Source organism: Chiloscyllium plagiosum, unplaced genomic scaffold (assembly GCF_037043375.1).
Source record: "Chiloscyllium plagiosum isolate Xiang-an unplaced genomic scaffold, Cpla_swu_hap1 HiC_scaffold_33, whole genome shotgun sequence".
Taxonomy (NCBI): domain Eukaryota; kingdom Metazoa; phylum Chordata; class Chondrichthyes; order Orectolobiformes; family Hemiscylliidae; genus Chiloscyllium; species Chiloscyllium plagiosum.
In genome coordinates this window covers 3,335,159-3,361,387 of record NW_028270171.1, presented here as the reverse complement: position 1 = coordinate 3,361,387, position 26,229 = coordinate 3,335,159, and the positions used below count along the sequence as shown (strand labels likewise).

The 26,229-nt window shown below is 43.0% G+C and overlaps 1 protein-coding gene across 1 annotated transcript; it reads left to right on the top strand.

The window, feature by feature from the left end:
* Window positions 1-3,837: 3,837 nt before the first annotated feature.
* Window positions 3,838-24,388, top strand: josd1 (Josephin domain containing 1). The gene is made up of 4 exons (XM_043685706.2): window positions 3,838-4,769; window positions 16,634-16,762; window positions 18,614-18,808; window positions 21,144-24,388. The coding sequence occupies exons 1-4, from the start codon at window positions 4,594-4,596 to the stop codon at window positions 21,241-21,243; spliced, it is 600 nt and encodes a 199-aa protein (XP_043541641.1). The 5' UTR covers window positions 3,838-4,593; the 3' UTR covers window positions 21,244-24,388.
* The last annotated feature ends 1,841 nt before the right edge of the window (window positions 24,389-26,229 follow it).

Genomic DNA, 26,229 nt, shown 5'->3' with positions numbered 1-26,229 from the left:
AGGCTGATTGTCTTTAATGGTGTCAAAGCTTAAAAATGTGTTGCTCGAAAAGCGCAGCAGGTCAGGCAGCATCAAAGGAACAGGAAAATCGACGTTTCGGGCATAAGCTCTTCTTCAGGAATGGTGTCAAACCTCTTTCATATTATAAACCTCCTACGTTCACATTTCTGACTTATGCTTTGTAGATAGCAAATCTTGGGGAATCAAGAGATAATTCTTAGCCCTAATGCACTGTTACAGCCACAAAATATTGATGATGATGGATTCAGCAATGGTAATGCCAATGCATTTCAAGGGGAAATAGTTAGATTGTCTTTTAGTAGAGACAGTGATTGCCTGACCCTTGTAAAGTGAGAATTTTACTTGCAACCAATGTTCCTTATAGGCCAAATAAAAACCAGAAGAACCCTGCAGATGCTGTAAATCAAAAACAAAAACCAAAGTTGCTGGAAAAGCTCAGCAGGTCTGGCAGCATCTGTGCAGAGAAATCAAACATAACATTTCTGAAGAAGGGTCACCAGACCTGAAATGTTAACACTGATTTCTCTTCACGATGCTGCCAGACCTGCTGAGCTTTTCCAGCAACTTCTGATTTTGTTCCTTCTAGACCATGCAGCCACTGGGAACCTCTGTGCACATTGACCTACGTGCTGATGGATAGCTTCTGCTTTCAGAAGCCATTGCCACACACGAACCTTGCAGCTCACACAGTGGAAAAACAAACACACAGAGTGTTGCTTGCCAGTTATCAGCCCAAGCCTGAGTATTGTCCAGGTCTTACTGCATGTATGAATAATATTGAAAACTGTGCAAACGTCAGTGAATTTTCCCACTTCTGATTTTAAATTGGAAGGAAGGTCATTGATGAAGTAGCTGAACATCTAAGGGCTCAGGACACTATCCTGAGGAACTCCAGCAATGTCATGAACCTGAGGAGATTGACCTTAAATAATTAATTCCATCTCCTTTTGATCTAGTTTGACTCCAAGCATTGGAGAGATTGCCTCCACGAATTCCATTAACTTCAAATGTATCAGGGTTCTTTAATGTTACATTTTGTCTAATTCTGTCTTAAAAGGTCAGGGCTTATCTTGCCTCTAGATTCAAAGCCCTCTGCTGGTTGTAAGCACAAAAAAAAAAGGCTGAAACTCAGTGAAACTCACTGAAGGCCCATTGCTCTTATAAAGATATTGCTTTCAGATGAGACGTTAAACCATCTATTCTCTGAGATGTCACTTTCTCAATGGAGAGCAATTAAATTATTCCTGGTGCCCAAAAGAACAGAATTTCAGAAATGAGGTGAGGGTGACTGCCTTTGATGTCAGAAAAAGTGTTTTGCCTCCATTGCCACCAAGCATCTCAAAGCCCTTCACAGCTAATGAAATAATTGCAAAGTGTCATCACAGTTGTTATGTAGAAATTGTGGGAACCAATTTGTGCACAGCCAGGTCCAACATATAATAATATGTTGATAGTTGAATGTGTCCTGGAAAGGAATCATCCCAATGTACAGGAGACCACATTGTGAACAGCAATGCCTCACCGATGAACAAGTACTTTGTACATGGAATCCATGCTGGTGTGGTCCACCTTTAATCTCCAGATGAAGTGGAGATCTCGCATGACTGCAGTGGATTAGGCTTGGAGAATAGGCCTGACCATGGGCAAAGCCAAGAGTACCTAATGCCAAATGACTAGGTGTTTCCCTGCAACTGAGATGGAGCAATGCTCCCATCTACCCAGTTTCTGCAATCCATAAAAAAACTTTATGTCCATCAACAGCTATTAAGCAGTTCAGATCTGTATAGTTTTTCTGTTTGGAGATTAATAAAAAACACTGGGTTGGACATTCTTGATAGTTATGACGATTCCAAAGGCATTTATTAATTAAGTAAGGTTCTATTTACAGGTAATTGAGACATCAGGAGTCTCTGATAACTTAAGGTGTGGAAGGCACAGGAAGAGCCCAGAGTTAACTCTGATTTCTCTCCACAGACTTGCTGGGTTTTTCCAGCAATTTCTGTTTTTGCTCTTTGTTTATTTCAAAAATATACTTTATTCATAAAATAATTTGATGGTCTGTACAGTTGGTCATGCCATATATACGTAAACATTTACATACAGAGATCAGAATTTATCATTTTTATATACAGGTCTGAACATTTATCAATCATATGTCCATATATTTAGCTGAGGCGTCAGCAGAGCCCAAATGACTGCGTGGGCCCCCTGTTCTTCTTAGGCAGGCAGATGTTACACCGCGCCTTGGTGGCAGCTGCCCCAAACTTCAGCGCGTCCTTCAACACGTAGTCCTGGACCTTGGAATGTGCCAGTCTGCAACACTCAGTTGGGGTCAACTCCTTCAGCTGGAAGATCAAGGACCGCCCAGAGAGCATCCTTCACCAAGTTGATGATCCTCCAGGCACAGTTGATGTTCGTCTCAGTGTGCGTCACAGGGAACTGACCGCAGAGCATGGAGTCCCACGTCACGGCGCTGCTCAGGACGAACCTCGACAAACACCACTGCATTCCTCTCCAGACTTCTTCTGCGTAGGCACATTCCAGAAGGAGGTGTGTGACAGTCTCATGTCCCCCGCAGCCACTTCGAGGGCAGCGTGCGGTGTGGCTGAGAGTCCGGGCGTGCATAAAGGATCTCACAGGCAGAGCACATCTCACCACCAGCTAAGCCATGTCTTGGTGCTTGTTGGAAAGTTCTGGCATTGAGGCATTCTGCCAAATGGCTTTGACAGTCTGCTCAGGGAACCACTCGATAGGATCCGCCTTCTCCTTTTCCCAAAGGGTCTGTGCCACGTACAACAGCAATGACAGTGCCTCACACCTGATGACCAGGGTTTTTCCCACGATGGAGTGCGACCATAGCTTCCATCTGCCTAGTTTCTGCCTCACTTTGCTGATACGCTTCTCTCAAGACTTGGCACACGCCCCAGCTCCCCCAAACCAAATACCCAGCAACTTTAGGTGGTCGGTCCTGACGGTGAAGAGGATCGAGGATGGCCTCGCTCTTACCTCTGTTTACCTTGGACCCCGCTATCCATAATCTCCTTGTTTACCTCCCCCTTTCATATCTCTCTACCTGGGCTCCATCTCCTTGTACTTGTTTACCCCCGCTTCACCTCATCATAAAGACTACCTTCCCCCAACTACTATCAAGTTCTGGTGAAGGGTTACTGGACTTTGAAACATTAGCGCTGATTTTCTCTCTCTCTCTACAGATGCTGCCAGAGCTGCTGAGTTTCTTCAGCAAGTTATATTTGATTTTTCATATTCAGATCTTGGAGACACCCAGCCAATCCGGGTAGAGGGCTGCGTGATGACGCACGACGAGCGCCCGGCTTCGGTCGTTCCGAACCTCTGACGTCACGACGCCCGCGTATTAGGATGACGTAGTGCGCATGTGGGTGGCCGTGACGTAAAGCGCAGGTGGCGGCTGGAGCTGAGCGGGGCCCGGGAGTGAGCGGTGGCTGGAGTTCGGTCAGTGTCGGCTGTGGAGCTGGAGGAAGCGACCGTGCGAGGTCCATAGCAGCCTGGAGCCTGGTTACTGTCATTAACAGGAGGGAGAGGTAGCAAGTGGGGGACACAAGGAGAATCCGGATGGTGTGTGTGTGAAAGGGAGGCACAGGAAGAGCCCATAGGCGGGGGTGAGGGTGTGAAAGGTACAGGAAGAGACCATAAGGTGGGTGGGAGGCAGAGGAAGAGACCAAAAGAGAGGGGGGGGGAGGCAGAGGAAGAGACCAAAAGGGGGGGGGGGGAAGGCTGTTGAAGGCACAGGAAGAGGCCATAAAGGGGGGTGGTGGTGTTGGAGGCACAGGAAAAGACCGTAAGAGAGGGGGGAGTGAAAGGCACAGGAAGAGCCCAAAGGGGGTGGTGTGGGTTTTTGGATAGTGAGGTCTTGGAAGATCCAAAGAGAGCTGAGGCATGGGAAGAACTCAGGCAAGGTGGTGAGGTAACTTTAGGGCTGCCACGGTATATGGGTACACACACACACACAGGCTCAGGAGCTGAGGGAAACACCCAAGTGTACAAAAGGAGGTGAAGCACAGGGGGAGAGACAGGGACGAAGCAAAGCCAAGGATCTCATGGACTGATGGAGGATCCAACCTGGAAACCTGACATCAACTAATGGGATGGTCTGAAGATTTGAGAAGGCTGCAACAACTGACACAAAGCTTCTGCAACACACAATATTGTTGCAACAGCAAGTTGGATCTCACTGAGGGATTATAAATATTTTGCCAGAATGACTGAACTTCAGGGAAAGAAATACTGGTTTCAATCTTAAAAGTGTTAGAACTGCAAGAGGAACGTGTCCTTAAAGGATATTACGAACTGCTGTTCTCGGCTGGAGTTACACATTATATGTTTTAGTTTCTGAAAATGGTCATGATGAAATTTTGCAACCTACAGCTATCATTTATACTTGATTAAATTGTACTGAGCCATGAAGACACTTGATGCTACAGCTCACACATCTTAATATGACTATAAGGTGCCTGGGATGTGAACTAAGGTTGAGGTATACTTCTTCCTGAGATTTGACCACGTTTCAGGCCCATACGTCTTGTCAAATTGAAAATGAGCTGTGTCCCCTGGAAAGGAGATAAGTTAAAACTGGACTCTGATGCTCAGGCATCTGCTCTGATTTATCATGAAAAGCAGAGGAGAGAGCTGTGTGCACTTCACGCCCTCAACAATGTCTTCCAGGATGGAAGAGCATTCACTAGAGACACCCTCCAGGAGATTTTTCAGAGGTACCTGAAACATGGTGTCACTGTTGTAGTGTCAATTTACATTAACCCAATTTCTGGACAGCATAGTCTTTACTGATGCCATGGTCACCCTTGGTTCTATTGGTAGAATGAGCTCACCTCAGAATCACAAGGCTGTGTGTTTGAGATCAACAATAGAGCATGGTGCTGAGGGAGCGCAGCTTCTGTCTAAGGTCTTTCTGTTTGCCCCCTTTGGTGGGTGTTAAAGATCGTGTGGCCACAGTTTGAAAAAAGACAGGCGAGTACTTTGGTTAACTGTGCTACATTTAATGATATTCCATAGACAGTGCAGAGCTGAGAGATTTAGGTTTAATGAAAGGCACTATAAAAATTTAAATCTTCCCCTTGTGCTTGTTCATGTCGCTGTTTCTAATGATGTGAACTGAGTTCTAGGACTGAAGGATGCCCGTTTTGACATTTGTCCCTGCGTTGCTGGCTTTTCAACAGGGGCTATTTAGTTAAACCTAATTTTCTCAATGTGTTTATACTTAATCCTAGCTACTTGCCTTTTAAATGATTTTATAGATTTTGTTTCAGTAGCTAGAAGAAATAAATTGCTGTTCTAATAATGAGAACATGTAATTGTGCTTCCTTGTTACCACTTCACCAGCCCAAGTGTTCGGTTTTGTCTTTAGCATCAGATAAAATCCCAAAGTCCCTGAGAGGAACAAAATGGAAGCTATGCCACAGGAGGAGATGGCTCTTTCCTTCTCCCCTCTCTGCTGCTCACTTCCCACCCTCCCTCCCTTGCTCCTCTTCCACCCACTGTCCTTTCTTCTCTCATCTCTTTTTTCTTTGGTTTTCTGCTTCATTTATTTATTTCTTCAGTCTCTGCAATTGGGAAGATAAAATCAACAATTGTGTTTGGGTTGTTTTGAGCATTTTAAGGTGTGTAGACTAAAAATATCACACTGACTTCAGCCTTAATGTGGCCTTTGAACAGATAAGCCATGATGCAGTTAAATGTTGCATTAGACCCGAGGGGCCAAATGGCCTCCTGTGTTGACAGCATGTAATATTTAGCTGAGCATCTGCTGCAGCATTAGCATTGGAAGTATTTTGAATAATGCAAGTGTTTTTATCCCAAACTTGTGAACTGAATGCCTGTGGTTTGTTTTTGTCCCAATCCTCTGGTGTGCCATCTCAGCAAATGAGTTCTTTTTCCTGAAGCCAACATTTATATCAGTTAAACACTTTAACCTTTACCACATTATCCAGTTCATCATTTATGACATAGATTCTGAGGACATGAAAGATATCAAAACATTCCTTTGCAAATAACATAGTCACAGAACAAAAATGATGAATTTCTCTGCATCAAAATCTTCACATTCCACCCTGGGAGTGTTTCACCCCTGTAAGCTACTGTGTAAGTTATTGGATAGCTTTGTGAAACGAACCTCTTCTGTATCCAAATTTTCATCAAACACTGATCCCCCAGGACACAAGGTCTTTGATTTGGTCATTTGGGGCAGATAGTAAATATGAAATTGTTGCTAAAACCCATCTATCTGACTAAGACCTTTAAGGAAGGAAATCTGCTGTCTTTATCTCGTCTGGCCTATGTGTGACTCCAGACGCAGCAATTCTTAACTATCCTCTGAAATGGCCGAGAAAACCAGGTATTCAAAGGTAAGTAAGGACGGGCCTCAAATCCTGGCCTTGCCAGTGATGCCCACTTCCCATACAAGAGTAAAGAAAAAAAAAAATCACTGGAGCTGGTGTGATGTGTTTTAGATTTTCAGAAGGCTTTTGGTAGTGTCCCAAAATGGGAGGTTTGAAAGTAAAGTTAGCATGCATGGGATTCTGTGAAATATGAATATGAATTGAGAATTGGTTAATGGGCAATAAACGGGGAGTAGGAATAAATGGATCATTCTCCAGGTTTCAGGCTGTGACCAGTGGGGTACTGCACAGTTTGGAAATAATTTGGATGTGGAGTACAATTGCATTGTTTCCAACTTTGCTCATGTACCCAGTCTGGGTGTTCAGAGGAACAGGGCAAATAAATGGCCTAGAACATGGCAGTGGAAAATAACGTGAATAAGAGTATTGTTTTTTCACTTTGGTAGAGAAAATCAGGTCATTTCTGAAATGGTGGGAGGGTGAAAAGTGCTGGCGGACAAAGGGATCTCAGTATCTTGTCATGAATCACTAGAAGTCAGAATGCACATGCGATAAGGAAAACAATTTGTTTTTGGCCTTCATTGTAAGGGGATCTGGATCAGAAGTAAAGGTAACTTGCTGCATTTCTATAGAGCTTTGGTGAGAGCTCACCTGGAGTATTGTGTACGGTTTTGTCCACTTACCTATGGAAGAATTTGCTTTCCATCGAGAAAAGCTTCAACTCTGGACTGCACGGTGGCCCAGTGGTTAGCACTGCTGCCTCACAGCGCCAGAGACCCGGGTTCAATTCCCGCCTCGGGCGACTGACTGTGTGGAGTTTGCACATTCTCCCCGTGTCTGCATGGGTTTCCTCCGGTTTCCTCCCACACTCCAAAGATGTGCAGGTCAGGTGAATTGGCCGTGCTAAATTGCCCGTAGTGTTAGGTAAGGGGTAAATGTTGGGGTATGGGTGGGTTGCGCTTCGGCGGGTCGGTGTGGACTTGTTGGGCCGAAGGGTCTGTTTCCACACTGTAATGTAATCTGTAAAATCTGTAATCTCTGGAACAGTGGGATTGTGTTGTGAAGAAAGATTGAGGAGACTGGGTCTGTATTCCCTTGACCCTGGAAGAATGAGGGATGACCTAATTGAAACTTACTTAATTCTTTCAGGGCATAACAGGATGAATGTGGGAAAAAATATCCCTTTTAGCTGGTGAGTCTAGATGAAGGGAACCTAATCTCAAGATGAAAGGCAGGCATTTAGAACCGCAAAGAGGAATTTCTTCAGTCAGAGTACAGTGAATCATTGGAATTTGTTACCCCAGAGGTCTGTAAAAGCTCAATCATTGAGCAGGTTCAGTCAGAAAGTGATAGAGTTCTGGAAACTAATTACACCAATGGACATTGAGAAGGTGCAGGAAATGACACTGAGATAAATGATCAGCCCTGAGCTAAATGATTGGCATGATATGGAGGAGTCAGTGTTGGACTGGGGTGGACAAAGTTAAAAATCTCACACCACCACGTCATAGCCATAGAGTCTAAGAGTCATAAGGATGTACAGCACGGAAACAGACCCTTCGGTCCACTCTGACCATGCCGACCAGATAGCTCAACCCAATCTAGTCCCACCTGCCCATATCCCTCCAAACTCTTCCTATTCATATACCCATCCAAATGCCTTTTAAATGTTGCAATTGTACCAGCCTCCACCGTTTCCTTTGTCAGCTCATTCCATACACGTACCACCCTCTGCGTGAAAAGGTTGCCCCTTAGGTCTCTTTTATATCTTTCCCCTCTCACCCTAAACCTATGCCCTCTAGTTCTGGACTCCCCGACCCCAGGGAAAAGACTTTGTCTATTTATCCTATCCACGCCCCTCATAATTTTGTAAATCTCTATAAGGTAATCCCTCAGCCTCCAACGCTCCAGGGAAAACAGCTTCAGCCTCTTCCTATAGCTCAAATTCTCCAACCCTGGCCACATCCTTGTAAATCTTGTCTGAATCCTTTCATGTTTCACAATATCTTTCTAATAAGAAGGAGACCAGAATTGCACGCAATATTCCAACAGTGGCCTAACCAATGTCCTGTATAACCGCAACATGACCTCCCAACTCCTATACTCAATACTCTGACCAATAAAGGAAAGCATACTAAATGCTTTCTTCACTATCCTATATATCTTCTAAGTGTATAAGTCCTGCTCTGATTTGCTTTCCCAAAATGCAGCACCTCGGATTTATCTGAATTAAACTCCATCTGCCACTCTTCAACCCATTGGCCCATATGGTCAAGGTCCTGTTGTAATCTGAGGTAACCTTCTTCACTGTTCACTACACCTCCAATTTTGGTGTCATCTGCAAACTTACTAACTATACAAGTTTATTTGGAAGCTAGTGCTGGTTGCGTGACAAATCAATGAAACATCATAGAAACAGGCCATTCATCCCAATTGGTCTATTCTGCTTATGTATCACAATCACCACTGACTTCCTCCTTCTTAACATTGTTCTGTCAACGTCTGAGCTGAGCTCAGCTCAACTACTGCTGGAGCCATCATCCACAGTGCTGCGCTGGCTGATCTGTCGTCCTCGAGCTTCCACAAGCAAATTGGTCAATGACTATATGACCTGTACTAGATCCTGGTGTTAGAGTACATGCCCAAACTCCTTTCATTTAGAGTTCTCATCCTCGATGAAGTCTCTCTGTGGCCTCAGCCCCACCCCATCTTCTAGTACCATCTCCAGTCTCTCAAGCTTTAGAGCTCTGAGCTCTTCCATCTGTGGGCTCTTGTGCATCTCCTGTCCCTTTTCACCCCTTCTTTCCTGGCCTTGTCTTGGCCATCTCTAGCCTGAGCTCTGGAGTGCTCTCAGTAGTCTTCTCCTGCCCAGTGAAATTCCTGCAGCCTCAGCTCTTTCACCTAGATTTCAGTTACCCCATCTGTTTGTCTTTATTGTATTCTCATTGTCTATTTTGATTTGACTCTGTTCCTGTGAAATATCCTGGGGAAGCCTTTTCTGCATCAAAGGCTGTGTTGCAACTTGCCATCGACCCATCCTGTTTCTATATCTGTGTGTTCCATTTCTCCTCAGCCATTTACCTCTATAAAGTGTGCTGTAATATTGATAACCGTTCTGATTCAGTCGTGAACTCTTGTAGATAATTCCACAGCTTTGCAGTTTTCTGTTGGAGAAATATTTCTTTCTGCTCTCACTCCTATATCTTTAATTTTGTATCGATGTCCCAGCTTTACTCATTCAAAGTATTTTAAACCAGGACGTACCACCTTATTTACTGACATTCTATCTGCCCCTTTAATGCACGTTCCACTGTTATATCACTGCCTTGAAGTTTAATTTGATCTTCACAATGGCTTACTGTGTCTCCAGATTCAGTGATTGCAGGTTAGGACACTATTCACTCTAGTTCTGGAAACAAATCATGTTTTTTTTGTGAACAGAAGCCCCATCCAATCACTTTCAGAAACTGCTGTTAACTCATACTCTGTTTTTTCTCTTCTAACCAGCTTATAATCCAAACTGCAAACTCCCCTAATTCTGTCGTCATCTGCTCTGGTGGTCCCTTGTGTGGCAACTTGTCAAAGACTTTGTGTAAGTCCATGCACACTGCATCCATTGCATTTCTGTAATTACCACAATCATTACCACCTCAAAGCACTCCTATTCATAGAATCCCTACAGTACTGAAGCGGGCCATTTGGCCTATTCCAGTCCATACTGACCGTCTAAAGAGCATCCTACTCAGACCTACCCTCCTGCCCTATCCCTGTACCTCTGCATTTCCCTTGGCCCATCTGCCCTAACCTGCACATCTTTGGACTGTGGGAGGATAGCCTCCCAGACACGAGGAGAATGTGCAAACTCCAAACAGACAGCTGCCCAAGGATGGAATCGAACCCAGACCGCTGGCGCCATGAGGCAGCAGTGCTAATCACTGAGCCCGGTGTCAGCCCTTGTGTAACTGAATCGTCCTTTCCACAATAAAAACAGCAATTACTCAAAAAGCTCAACCGGTCTGGCAGCATCTGTGGGGCAGAAATCAGAGTTAACATTTTGGATCAAATGACTCTTCTTCAGAAGCCTTTCTGAAATTCTTGTTGGTGGTTTCTGGTTGTAGTCTCCATCTAGACGTGTGGTAACATTTGCTTAAAAGACACCATGATTTTCCCAGTCACGTTAAGCCAATTGACTTCAATCACTCTCTCCCTTTTTGGAAATGGGTGTTACATTGACCATTTTGTGGTCCTCTGGCAGAGGTCTGCAGAATTTCCTGGACCCCTTGAGTGTAACCCTTCTGTCTTGTGATGTTTAACATGGCCTTTACTCTGCAGCTCGCTATTGCTGATTGACCTGGGGCTGTTTGAAGCACAATGTTCCATCTCTACCAACCCTGACTGTGATTAGCATGGACATGAAACGCTTCAGTCAAACTAAAACAAACAATTACACTGCTGAACGCAATCAGGTTGTTACCATGGTAACAGCAACGTAATCTGAAGTAGGGAGAAGCTAAGGTGCTTATCAATGTTTGTACGATTCAGTACGAGGATATGAAACATGCCCCAGTGGTTGGCCATGCTTAGCCAGGAGGCTGTGGAGATTAGAGTATTTTGAAACTTAAACATTTACGTCTAGTTTTGGCATATTATAGTTATTACATTTGGAATATATTCTGCAGAGTGCAGTGTGACCTGCTGGCTTGACTTGTTACTGTTTACAGGGAGTGGTCTCCGCTTTGTGCAGTTGCTGGTTAAGTTGGCAACTTGAGGTTTTAACCACGGCCACCTCCATTGTTTTCTCAAATATCTGATAAAGCCATCATTTGGAGGTATACAGTCCCTGTATCGGGTCTCTGAATTCTGGGCCTCTACATCCAAGTGTCCCCAAACATTGTAATAAAAATATAATGATCATATATCAGGATGGTTATCTTAATTACAGAGAGGAGGAAAACTAAGGGAAAGACAAAGTTCTGGCGAAACTCAGTAGGTTTAGTAGCATCTGTGGAGAGAGAAACAGAGATGGTGCTTTGAGTCCGATATGACTACTGTAGTCCCAAAGGGGAATTATCAGATGAGTTGAAATGTTAATTCCGTTTTTCTCTCTTGACAAATGCTGCTAGACCTGTTCAGTTTCTCCAGCATTCTTTGTTTTTATTTCTGTTTGCCAACATCTGTATTTTTCTTTTTCTTTTAGAGGAGAATTAAGGACTGTGTGCTGGTAACTTAAGAGGAGGAGCCCTGTGAGGGATACTGAGCATTGTATCAGTGAGAAATTAGAAATTGAGTGATTTTGAGTGGATTGTGAGAACTCCCTAATACATGTTTAAACACATCTAGAACACAGGAAAGACACTGGTATGTGTTAACTCTCAAAATATAAGGGTTATGTGACAAAAAAAAACACATTGCTTCTCCTTCCTTTATAAGATCCAAATTTTTTATCCAAGCCAGGAGTAATGGTAACCTGAGGAGCAGGAAAATCGATGTTTTGGGCATAAGCCCTTCATCAGGAATTACTGAGGCCTCATTCCTGATGAAGGGCTTTTGCCCAAAATGTCGATTCTCCTGCTCCTTGGATGCTGCTCGACCTGCTGTGCTTTTCCAGTACCACACTCTCTACTCTGGTCTGTAGTCCTCACTTTCTACTTAGTGGTAATCTCACTGGATGAGTAATCCTGAATCTTTAGGTTAATGTTCTGGGGTGTGTCAAATCCAACCCAAGAGGATAGTGAAATCAACAAAAACAAACGTAACATAGAATCCCTACAGTGTGGATGCAGGCCATTCGGCCCATCAAGTTCACGCTGACCCTCCAAATGGCATCCCACCCAGACCCACCCCTCTACCTGTAAGCCTGTATTTCCCACTGTAGGGGAGAAACCAGAGCCTCTGGAGGAAACCCACGTAGACATGGAGAATGTATGCAGTCGCCAGGGGCTGGAATCAAACCATGGTCCCTGGTGCTGTGAGGCAGCAGTGCCATCCCTGTAGATTTATATATTGTAAATGTAGATTTTTTTTGTATAACGTTAGCCTAATGCTGACCATGTAACCACTGTTAATTGTTGTAAAAACCCACCTGGTTCACTATTGTCCTTTTGGGAACTAAATCTGTCATCCTAATTTACATGTGACTCCAGACCCACAACGCATTTTCTGCCCTCTGGGCAAAGACGGACAGGCAATAAATGTCAGCCTAGTCAATGAAACCCACATCCCATTACAAAAATCATCTAGGTTAGAAGTCATGACACCAGATTCTAGTCCAACAGGTCTACTTGAGGTCACCAGCTTTCAGAGCACTGCTCCTTCATTGGGCTCCTCATTACCTGACAAAGGAGCAGCACTCTGAAAGCTTGTGATTTCAAGTAGACCTGTTGGACCATAACCTGGAGTCGTCATGTGACTTCAGACTTGTCCAGCCCAGTCCAAAACCAACCCCTCCGCATTACAAAAATCACCTGGGCATGGAGAGACAGAATGTCCTAATTGATTTGACCTGTTGAGGTTAGCAAGTGACTCAGGGATGAAGTGACTTGGTATGAGATGCATCGGTTTAAAATTGTTTTTGCAAAATAAACTTTTCAAAAGTTCATGTTAGACCACTTGGGTGTAAGCAAGTTATTTTAAAACCTATCTGTAGTAGAACCAATATAAGCTGAAAATTGTCAAGCTCTTACTAAGTGTAATGACTCCAAGTTCCCTTTGGATCTCTGTGTCCTGTGGCTAACCACCTTCTTACAATTTGGAACAGTTTTTCCTTATCAAATCCCTTGTATGTTGCTGATTTATTTGGAACATCTTTTAGCCTAATATTCAGCAGGCAAAGAAATAGCTATAAATTTCTTCATCTGAAATGATCTTAAGGGGAGCCTTATTAAAAAGTGTGTGTGCGTTGTGCTGCCTTAGGATATCTCAAAATAATTTTCCACCTGAATAAGGGGCAGCAAATGTTAAACATTTATTCCTGCTTGAGTTATGAAGTGAGGAAATTGGTGTATTGACAGTAGTTCACTGCTGTTCCCAGAATCTCAGCAATCAATCCACTAAGTCACTGACAGCATATTATTTAGATAACTGTTCCTCTGTACAGGATCTTCAATATCCCATCACCGGTATGGTTGCAATTATAATATGGAACATAGGACATTTTTTTAACCTTCAGAACATGTGTAAAAACAAGAAAGTGTGATAGAATTTAAAGGCACTATTTTTAAGAAGTTCACTATCAGTTGTTAGGTGCTGCCTTTTTACTTATCCAAGTCATTTTTAAGTCCAATACACAATTAACTGAGCTTAGAAACAGTAAGGACTGCAGATGCTGGACGTAAGAGTCAATGATTGTGGAGTTGGAAAAACATAGCAGGTCGGCCTGAAATGTTGACTTTTCTCCTCCTCGCGTGCTGTTTGACCTGATGTGGTTTTCAGCTTCGCGTTCATCGATTGAGGTTACTCTAGCTCAGTGATGGTAATCTTATCTACGATTTGGAAACTGGTCATTTCAGACCCAGTTCAGGAGACTTCAGTGCACAATCCACATCGAGGAACTGCTACACTGCTGGAGAAACTGTCTTTTGAATGAAACATTTAATCAGGGCCCCACTGCTCCTTCAGTTGGAGGTAGAAGGTCTGTTACCAGAGAGCAGACAGGGTTCTTTCCAGTGTCCTGGTCAATACTTTTATCGAAAATCACTAACTCAAAAAGTAATCTGGTCGGATCATGTTAATAGCTCCTGGTCTGGCCCTGGTGGTGAATTAACGTCTTAAAATTACGTATTATGTTAACTGACTCTAAACCAGCTGATGACATATAAACAAAAGCTGTTTCTTAGTTTCTGAAGAGAGTTTATTACTTGTAACTCTCATCCAACATCCCCGTTGCCCAGATGTTTTCCATTTATATGTCCTCAAAGATATTAATATGGCCTTAACGCCTTATCAATCACATTGTTAAAGTTAAGGTATTTTGTTCTTCTTGATCATTTCAATTGTCCAAAATCACAGATGTTTAACAACGACTTATAATGATATAGCGCCAGTAGGTTTCCCTGGAGCATCAGAGGCTGAGGGATGAACTTATAGAGGTTTATGAAATCATGTGGGCCTTGGATAGGATAAATAGACAAGTTTTTTTTTCCCCCTGGGATGGAGGAGTCTAGAACTGGAGCGCATAGGTATAGGGTGAGAGGGGAAAGATATAAGAGAGACCTAAGGGGCAACTTTTTCACTCAGAGGGTGGTGCATATGTGGAATAAGCTGCCAGAGGAAGTGGTGGAGGGTGGTACAATTATAACATTTTAAAAGGCATCAGGATAGGTATATGAATAGGAAGGGTTTGGAAGGATATGGGCCAAGTGCTGCCAAATGGAACCAGATTAGTTTGGGATATCTGGTCAGCATGGATGAGTTGGACTGAAGGGTCTGTTTCCGTGCTGAACATTTCTATGACTCTACTTCACGTGAGCATTATAAAGCAAAATTAGTCACCGTGCTACACAAGATGATATTTGGGCAAGTGACATTGATGTGTCAGGGAGTATTTTGAAGGAAAGATGAAAAGGTTTTGGGAGGGAATTTTGGAGTTTGGAGCCCAAATAACTGAAGACATGGCCATCAATGGTGAGCAGTTTAAAATTGGGATGGACGAGAGAGACCAAAATAGAAGGAGTGTCGAGATCTCAAAACACCGGAGCTGAAGGAGATTGTGCAGATAATGAGGGCAAAACCACAGACGGATTTGAAAAGAAGCATGAGAATTTTAAACAAAATATTCTTTAGATAAGTTGTTGATGATTTGAATTTTGTTGCAATCTTATCAACTAGGATTTTAATAATATGTAACAGTGAGCAGCTTATATTTCAATAGTCACTTGAAGTGATACTAACAAAACAATAGAAATAAAAGCAAAATGCATTTGTGCAACAGTGATTTCCATATGATTGACACTAATTGTCCCTGAGATGGTGTAGCAAACCATTCAAGGGCAGCCTGGTGACTCATTGGTTAGTATTGTTGCCTCACAGCGAGTTCGATTCCACCCTCGGGTGACTTATGTGTGGTGTCTACACATTCTCCCCATATCTATGTGAGTTTCCTCCCACTGCTCCAGTTTCCCCTCTCAGTCCAAAAATGTGCAGGTTAGGGTGGATTGGCCATGCTAAATTACCCATAATGTTCAGGGATGTGTAGGTGCGGTGGATTAGCCCTGAGAAATGCGGGAATATGAGGACAGGGTAGGGATTTGGGTGGGTTGCTTTTCGTAGGGTCAGTGTGGACTTGATGGGTTGAATGGCCTACTTCCACACTGTAGGGATTCTATGATTCTATGAATTCAACAACAGTTAGGGCTGGGTAACAAATGCTGGTCTTACCAGCAAAACCCACATCCCATAAAAGAATGAACAAACGGTAGATTGGAGTTGGGTTGAGGTTCTGAGTGAGTTGTTTTCCCTGGATCCTGGTTACGGTCACCTTTATGGGGTATCTCTCCCAAAACTGGGTTGTCTCTGCAGGGAGTGTTTTGAGCTGTACAGTGTTTCGATCGAAGTGCTGGATTAATTCTCTCACTGATAGGAGCAGTGGGAATTATTTCACGTGATAAATTGCAGATCGAAGTTTGATAAGTGTGACTGCTCCTTTGGTATTTTATTAAATAAACCGAAGAGTCATGTAATAACCTCTGGAACTGAAGGCATTCGTAAGAGTATCAGCAGTAGATGCAGGTTTGGATCACATGCCCCCTCACTACTGCCCTGATATTTAATACGTTAATTAAACTTCACATTCCTGTCAGTTCTCTGTAACACTTTAATTTTCTTAACATTCAAGAATCTGTTGATCTGGGTTTTAAATATACTCCGCAGCCAAGCATCAGCTGCTCTCTACACTGGACAATTTTAAATATTGTAAAGGAAAATTTCTTCAGCTCAATCTGATCAGTCTTGGTCTGAGCTCAGACCCTATCCTGAGACTAGACTTTGCAATCAGGAGAGAGAGCCTCTCTATATCCACACCTAAAGGCCTAAATAACTTTGTACATTTCAACGTACTCAGATTTAGAAGACTGAAGGGATTGTGTACCCCAATTCTACACCTTGCTATCATGTTTTGTAGACATTTTGGTACCTTTCTCATATGGGCCATTTGACAGAAATGGGCTGGATATGAGATGATGCTGTTAATGTTTAATCAGTATTTGTTTCTGTCTGTCTGGCAGGTTATCCCCCAATACCATGGTAACGCCGCACAAGAAGAGCATGCTGGGAACAGGAAACTATGATGTTAATGTAATAATGGCTGCTCTACAAACTAAAGGTTACGAAGCTGTTTGGTGGGACAAACGAAGGTAGGGGACCATGTTTTGAGTCTGGAGACTTCGGGTGTATAATTTAAGCAGATATTTCAGTGCAGTCCTCAGTTGGAAGGGCTGTCTTTTTACTTCCAGAAAAGTACATCATGATGATATAGGTTGAGAAACATCTTCACTCAAAGTTGAGTCTTAAGAATTTTCTGCCCCTCTGGATCCTCAGCTGTAGCTTGTCCATAAGACTGAGATCGATAGATCTCTGGTCTGCCAGGGAATCGAGAGATATAGGGATCAGATAGGAATGGGAAGTTAAAGTACATTAATGGAATAGCAGTGTAGACTGAAGGAGTCTGCCCCTACTCCAGTAGCGGCGGGGGGGGGGGAAGAGTGCTTTGTCCTACTGGATTGCGAGCTGCTGTTTGGCTTCGAAATGATGTTCTGCTTGATAAAATGGAAATGTTTATATGTCCCGGCCCTGACGTCTGCTGTTGGCTGATGTAATTTGTATTATTTATAGTTCCTTGTGCCCTCATGAAGGTAAAGGGCATCAGCAGCCCCTCTGAATGCAGCTCATCTTAATGCTTAATGATGCACGTGTATGTCATGTGCTCAACATCCCAGTGAATCTGAATTCTGGACCTCAGTGTGCAGGTTTTGCCAGGTGCTGTTTCCTGTGTCTCTAATGGACACACTCGTCTTCATGGAGCCAGTTAGTAGGTGGGGCAGCATATGAGGGTGACCCCGTCACCTGGTGCTGCAATCTGGTACCTGGTGTGTAGTGACACTGTTGTTTCACTGGAGCCGCTATTATTCACGTGTCAGCCCAGGCACTACATTCTGGACATTGTTCCTCACATGACATTATCTTGCTGTCCCTTTATGGCTAACCCTATTAGATAGGGAGCCTTAACACAGAATCCTCCAGATGTTCACAATCTGAAATAAACCCAGAAAATGCTGAGCAGGTATGGCAGTATCTATGGAGAGGGCAACAGGTCGTGAAGAGTCATCTGACTGAAACTTAATTCTTCTCTGTCCACCATAGAAGCCCTGGCTGATTTAACAACATTCTCTCCCACCCCTGTGTTCTCCCTCACCACTACCTCAAACTCTCATTCTAGTTGGAGATGGCTAACTTTACAAGCACTTGGCATTTAATCTTTTTTTTTGTCCTGTCGATCTATAGCCCAACCGAGTACCCTTAGTGTGCTGTATTTCCATGTACTGCTCTACGTAGATAAGTGGGAAGGCGATGGGGTGTGGTAATGTGACTGAGCTAGCAATCTAAGCCTCAAGTTAATGTTCTGGGGTCATGAGTTCAAATCCAACCATGGCCAATGATCAATAAAAATCTGGACTTAATAGATGACATTTAATGATGTCGTGTAATGATGACGACGTAACTGTTATTAATTATTGTAAAAGCCAACAGGTTCACTTATGGGGTTTAAGGGAAGAAAGTCTACTGTCCTTCTCCAGTTTGGCTTATGGGTAACCCCCTGTAGCCAATCGGGGATGGACCATAAACACTGCCCTAGACAGCAACATCCACATGTCCTGAATGAATTAATCTTATAAAAGACTTTCTGTTCCCTGAAGATGGATTTAAAATTCCAAGCTAGTTTGTTTTCAGCCCTGCTTGTGTGATTTCCTGTTAAATAAAAAGATTGTACTTTCCAGAGTTTAGTTTACTGTCTCAAAGCAAATGATATGATGCCAGCTGTTTATCGACTCCTCAACTTCTGTCAGCAATCTGAGCAAAGGCAGCAACTGATATTTATGTATATGTGTCTTTTTAAGGGAGTATATGTTCTCAAAGCATTTGTATTTATAGATCAGCTCTCAAATACGTCTGTCCACCTCCTATCATTCTTTGTGCCTTTCTTTCAGAGATGTTAATACTATTGCTCTTTCGAATGTGATGGGCTTTATTATGAACATCCCCTCCAGCTTGTGTTGGGGTCCCGTGAAGCTTCCTCTTAAAAGGCAACACTGGATTGGCGTCCGAGAGGTTGCTGGAATCTACTACAATCTGGACTCGAAGCTGAAGCTGCCAGATCCGATCGGCAATGAGAATGAACTCAGGTGAATAGATCACCAAGGTGGATTTCTGTGATCAGAGCTCACCAGTGTCCTGTGTGGTGTTTGACATATAAGTATGAAGAGGGAAGGTTGGTGCTAGAATGTCAGTCAGACACTGAGTGATTCCCTTCTCAAAGTGTCTTTGTATGGAGATTGGATGACTACAGGATTGTACTGACATGTGATGCCTCCCATAGCCAGATAGCCTACTGGCATTTAAATATTCTCCTTCGCTATCCTTGCTGATAACGGGTTGCCCTTTGCTGAGGCTAAGTTCCACATTTAGCAGCAGCCATCGAGGAGACATGTTAAAAGCAAGAGTCTAAAGTGTGGTGCAGGAATGATGAAGGGCTTTTGCCTGAAAGATTGATTTTCCTGTCCCTCGGATGCTGCCTGATGTGCTGTGCTTTTCCAGCATCACACTCTTGACTCTAATCTCCAGCATCTGCAGTCCTCATTTTCATCATGTTAAAGACAAGAGTCCATCCATTGAACTAACACCATCAAGGACTGGGAGAGGGTAACAATGGTGAAGCCAATCTGTCATTGTCTCACTCCCATTCCCACAGGAGTCACAGGTCTCCATCACTAAATCCCACATTGCATTCTCGTTAGTGTCTAAGGCTTTCATTCATTTGCTGTCCTGAATATTTCAGGCAGGCTGCCTTCTGAAATGTTGCAGTGATTTGATAAAATGTGAATTGGTCAGGGAACGTTCTAACGCTCATAATTAGTGTGGGTGAGAGAAAAAAGGTGAGAACAGGATTAAATGTGATAAAGCAAAATCCAGTATAGGTTTAGGTTATGTAACTTGCTGATCTTGTGTATGTAGCCACAGCCTATGAGGAGCTGCATGATAGCCTCTTTGGTGAAGTTTTTAAATGAAGCTAATTTAGTTCCTCTGTGCCTTACAAGGGATAGGTTTGATTGCTGATACCTTGGCTGTGAACTGAGGAAGTGGGTTAGAGGCTGTTGTTAGCCACAGTGAGTTTTAATGAGGAGTGGGAGGAATAAAGATTTAGCTGTTACTGCTGCTTTAGCATACCTGGAATTATCTTGCACCTTTATTGATGTGAGACTTTGAAGTGACCAGTTGTGCAAGCGAATCTAATGTGCATCTTTACAGGTATGGAGTGCCCTTAGCTGTGATCTCCTGCCCATTCAGAGATCCTGCTGGTGTCATGATCCACACACATGCATGGCCATCACTCTGTTTAAGTTCTGGAGGGAATTTGCAGCCATTGAAAGTCTTACCCATTGAAGGAGTCAGAAGAAAGAGATCAGTCAGTCATAGGGAGTCCTAGAGCTGTACAGCACAGAAACAAACCCTTTGGTCCAACTCGTCCATGCTGACCAGATATCCTAAACAAGTTTGGTCCCATTTGCCAGCACTTAGCCCATGTCCCTCTAAACCTTTCCTATTCATATACCCACCCAGATGTCTTTTAAATGTTGCAACTGTACCAGCCTCCATCTCTTCCTCTGACAGTTCATTCCATACACGTACCACCCTCTGCATGAAAAAGTTGCCCCTTGGGTCCCTTTTAAATTTATTCCCCTCGGAAAGATGTTGTGAAACTTGAAAGGGTTCAGAAAAGATTTACAAGGATGTTGCCAGGGTTGGAGGATTTGAGCCATAGGGAGAGGCTGAACAGGCTGGGGCTGTTTTCCCTGGGGTGTCGGAGGCTGAGGGTGACCTTGTTGAGGTTTACAAAATTATGAGGGGCATGGATAGGATAAATAGACAAAGTCTTTTCCCTGGGGTCGGGGAGTCCAGAACTAGAGGGCATAGGTTTAGGGTGAGAGGGGAAAGATATAAAAGAGACCTAAGGAGCAACTTTTTCACGCATAGAGTGGTACGTGTATGGAATGAACTGCCAGAGGAAGAGATGGAGGCTGGTACAATTACAACATTTAAAAGACGTTTGGATGGGTATATGAATAGGAAGGGTTTGGTGGGATATGGGCCGGGTGCTGGCAGGTGGGACTAGATTGGGTTGGGATTTCTGGTCGGCATGGATGGGTTGGACCGAAGGGTGTGTTTCCCTGCTGTACATCTCTATGACTCTGCCCTCTAGTTCTGGAATCCCCCACCCCAGGGAAAAGACCTTGTCTGTTTATCCTAACCATGCCCCGCATGATTTTATAAATCTCTATAAGGTCACCCCTCAGCCTCTGACGCTCCAGGGAAAACAGTCCCAGCCTATTCGGCCTGTACCTATGGCTCAAACCCTCCCAGAGTTTGGTGAAAGTGATTTATACAATCATGCCTCTTGGTGTTCTGCGTGAAATTTACATTGTTTCAACAATTTTCTCTGTTTTATAAATTTCTGCACAGAAAATTTCTGAAACACCAGCTGAGGGGGAAGAACTGTGAGCTCCTATTGGTTGTGAGTGAAGAGGTCGAAGTTCATCAGAGCTGGAGGACAGATGGCTGACTTGGGGAAAATCCCAGTGTAAACTACGCCTTGCAGTCACTACAGCTCCCTGCTCAAGGGATGAAGCAAAACGCATAAACACCACAACTCTTGGTCTTTCTCGATGGAAGAGGAATTTCCTTTTAGCTCTGCATATCTTTAAAAGACTTGGTGACTTAAGTATTTGAAATGAAAGTTGGTGCTTTTTTTAAACAAAAATGAATTACTCAAAGCAGAAAATCTGAGGGACGAACAGTTTTTATTTTGTTGTTTAGTGAATTTAAAAAAAAATGTAAATTGTATAAATATTAAAATTGGGGGAAGATTATTGGAATAATTGGCCAGGTAAGGCTTAGGTCAAGACTAAACTAAACAAGAATTTCAGGCAGCAAACACATCTCAGCACCAAGGCCCAAGTAAATCTCTTGATCTAAAAGTTACAGTAAAATGCTGGAAATATTCAGGTCCTCGGGCAACAAGAGAATTGGAGCTATCTTTTTAAGTCAGTGACTTTTCATTCTGGAAAGCTCTTGCTTGGTTTTGAATTACTAAACGTCAGCTTGCCCCCAACACTCCTTTCCTAGTCAGCACTAGTTTTGCCAGTGATTTGTTTTCTTAAATTAAGAGATTCTCACTTTTTCTCGCTAACATATTGGAAATGAAGAAGACATTTGTTTGGGGCTTGTGTTGCTAATGATGAAGACATTGGGGAGAAGTCTGTGCTGCACAATGCAATCTTTTTTAAAATTTGGAAATTGATCCCTTTGCTGTCTACACACAGGAGCCCATGTGATTCAAAAGTGATAAATCAAGTTTTAAAATTAAATATTTTGGCTACCGGCTTCTTAAAATGGATACCAAGAGTTTAAAAGTGATAAGCACATTGACAATCTGGTTAAAGGTAGAGAGTATTGTTAAACTCATTCAAATCCTGTAGGTATTAGTTTTCCAGTATATGTTGTAACTTGACAAGTTTGTACTACCTGTTAGTGCCAATGAAAGTGTCTGTGTAATTCAGAATCCCTTTAGTACCCTTCATCAGTGATGTCCAGGCAGTAACATAACTCACTAGGGAAGGGTGGCTGGTGGTTTGCCAGTTGTACACCCTTGCCCAGTATTAGTTTGTAAAGATTTTCAATGGGAGCGAAAGCAGCTGGGTGGGGTGTGAAACCTGCAACAGTCTGATCTGTTTCACCCAGAATGGGTGGGGAGCTGATTTTGTAATTCCACTCCCTCACCCCAAAACTTTGTCAGAAAAGATTTGGCTGATTGATCAGTCAGAAATTGAAACCATACCAAGTCAATAACTAATGAACAATGTGGACCAGTGAAGGTAACAAGACAGCACAAAGTGCTGGACAAGCTGGCAGTCATAAGGCACCTTAATAATTGTCTGGACAATCTATTGGGGAAAGAGAAAAGAGCAGGGAGATTCCAAATTCCCCAAATTATGGAATTTGTTGCTGTATTTCACAAAACTTAAGTTATCGAAATGAAGTAGTCTTTTTGTTCAGATAACCCGCCACTGTTCCAGGAACCGGAGGTGCACTCACAGTTGAATAGATTTTGTTCTCAGAGTTTGGGGATAGATCTGATACCCCAAACACAGTTGTTTGCCTTGACCTACATCTCTGAGAGAGATGCTCAATACCAACACATTTTGTAGTTTAACTGATGGTATGGGACCTTGCTGTAAGGTCGGATGTTGGGAGGGGGGAGGTGTAGCATAATCCCAATAGAATCATCCTTTTCATAATCACTGTTCCTGATTTTGACTGCTCCCAGAGAGATTCCACTCCTGGTCAGCAGTGTATCCCTGTGGATTTAGATCTGCTGCCTTGGCTTGACTTTATATTAAAGGCACTGTTTAAATGAATGACTTCTTGACATTGCTTGAATGGGATTTCACCGGGACCCTTGAGACAATAGCAATGTGACTCGGACAGGCTGGAATCTTAAATCCAGCAACACAGGCAAAGTGATAAAGTGCCAGTTCCTTTGATTAAAGAAATGAGAAGATGATGAGAAGTGTCCATCTCATTCACTGGGTTGTGGTCAGATTGATCTCAGGAATTGTCATTCTGTGACAAGCATCTAAGAGTTGGTCATTTCATTATTGCTGACCAGTTGCTGAGACTCAAACACTTGTCACCACCTGAGAAATGTTAATAGTCTACATTTTAAAATGTGTGCCCAAACAGAGGGTAGGGATGTGGATCTTAATAAAGGAAAGAATAGCATTCATTTCCAAAGCACCTTTCACAACCTCAGGATACTCCAAAGTGCTTTTGAAGTGTTAACACTTGTCATGGAAGAATGGGCTTTATAAACGCAATAGCCTCACATGGCCCATACTGACTGCTGCCTGGAATAAGGGAGTATGTTGGATTTGGCCAAGAGTTTGAGTTGGCTGGAAACTGAAATGATTTGAATTTTGTAATTGCACTTCCAAGAAAAAAAGATGAGAAAATGCATCTCATTTCAGCCAAGTTCGTCTCCTTGGTACAACATTCAAATGGTGGAATTGCTAGTGATGAGCTTGGTTTGACCTTGAGTTCAGTTGTAGTTACCTAGGGAGTTACAGGTGGGTGATCTCAAAGCACAGGCTTGTAAGTTGGTAAAGCAGTCTGTTGGATGTGTTTTTCTGGTCCAGGTAATGCTTTGAGATTCCCATGATGCTGCTGCAAGGATTTTTGTTTTCACAGGTTTGTAGTGAGTTGGGGGATTGCAGAGTAACTGGCGTCTTGCCAAAGGGCCTGGCCCTCCTCATGGTTTTAAACCTTGAAAATGTAATCATTCAGCACTCAAGTCTGGCAACCACTTCAAAGATGGGGTGTGGGAGGGGGAAAGAAACAGGAAGGCCATGGTGGGAAAGCAACACCATGTATACTGGGACCAAAGGGGAAACATTGAGGGACTATCCCATCCCATCAGATGTAGTGCCCAGTTTAATTGTGTGATAACAATCAAATGCCGAGTTGACATTTGCGAAAGCAATGATGGAAACAAATTGTGAGTCTGTTGACTGGCTCTCTGCACCTGCAGTAAAAAGGAGGGGTAAGATACAGGCCCAGTCCAGTTGCATCCACAGAGAACATACGCTGGAAATTCCAGGTGGGGGGTTGACATTGCATCAGCATTTTCCAACAACCATCAGGTTCAAACTTCTAAAAACTGGATCTGGAAATCTGAAGAGTGTCTCTTTTGAGAATCTGAATCTGACCGGGGAGCCTGGTCTTGTTACCAAAGATGAATGACTAAGGGAAATGTGCAACTGGAGGCTTTTCTCATTCCAAAGTTTTGTGATGTAGATGGAAAGTTTTCTTACACTTGACCAGAGTATTATAACATCCTATAGCCGCTGGGATAGCGATGATTGATCAGATTTGCACGGGAGGTAAGAATTTCCACAAGTTTACCCTTTTGCTTTTACATAGAAACCAAGCTTTGAAGACAGTATTTGTAGGTTGTGGGAGTTTTGGACATGCTATTGGAGTCTCAAGACGGAGGTGGTATTTGTAGATTTTGGGTTCTGGAGGTGGTATTTGTAGGTTGTGGAAACTATTAAGTAAAGAAAATGCAATAATGCAAAGCAGGTTGCACTTGTCCTGATGAAGAGAAATGCCCATAAACCCCTTGTGGCTAAAGTTGCAGGCATACTGCAGCATTTCTGCAACTTTCATCTGTTTCTCTGATACAGGTCAGCAGCATGAACTGGAAGGAAAGCCTTTCTGCCAACATAGTGTCCAATTAAGGGATTGGATTAGTTCTGGCCATCCTTTTTTAGATGAAGTTATTGAGTTCATATGTTCAGAGAATTGGCCAAAGTTTGTTGCATTTGCAATCTCCCCCAATCCAATGTTGCTACTTTTTTCCAGTAATGAGATTTGAAGCAAGGAACACTGACCCTGTTTGTAGACGTCAACAGGGGCTCTGCAAACGTGTGTATCTCTACTGCCTCTGTTGCACTTTAAAGATTATAACTTTGTTGCTTAGTTATCACAGAAACCTGGCATGATTGCAGGCAAAAAGGAAATCAGTTGTATTTTTACATTATTGACATCTGGTCGCTATTAGTTATCCCTTCGGTTTGGGAGAGGGATGAACAGTGCAATGCTGTATAATAAACACTATATGTTCGGGTAATTGTGTCAGGGTCATTTTTGTTACAATTCCTCAGGTCCCAGAAATGGAGTTTCTGCCTGCCAGCCTCGTGACCCTTCAGCCTATTTTGTGTTGTGTCTGTGAATGGAAAACAAAACCCATATTGTTTGAATAAAATCTTCCATTAATTTGTTTAAATATGAAACTAATAGTTTTTTTGTGTGGCCTTAATGTGTAATATTAAGGAGTTTATGGCTGTATTTAAGAAAAGTCACTATTAAACTTTTCTTGGCAGCACACTTAAGTTTCTAACTCTTTCTTTGAACTGGAGCTAGAGCTGGGACAGTCTAACATTGATTTATAAAATGGTTACAATTAAAGGTTTTGGGTGGAAGTTAGCAATTACAGTGGTTGATACCACGGGCATGAAAAATTGCCTGGTTTCCACAACTTGCTGGTATTTTAATAACAATGACCCATAAACAGTATTGCACCTTCAACAGAGATCCCATCACGTACCAAATGAGGTGGTGGTGTCATAGTGGCACATGCTAGTAATCCAGAGAACAAGGGCATGTGTTCTGGCAGATGGTGAAATTTTAATTAATGCCAGTCTTAAGAGTTGAAAGCTTGCCTGGTGGGACCATACAACCACTGTCAATTGTTATTCACTAATGTCCTTGGGGGGGGGGGGGGAAATCTGCCATCCTCACTTGGTCTGACCTACATGTGACTTCAGACACCCACAGCAATCTGTTGACTCTTATAACTGCCCTCTGGGGGTTTTAGGGATGGGCAATAAATGCTGGTGTAGATAGCAATGCCCACATCTCTCAGAATTAAAAACTCACCAGTGTGGTTATTGAGATATCTTGATAATACGGCTGCACACACTAAAAAAAG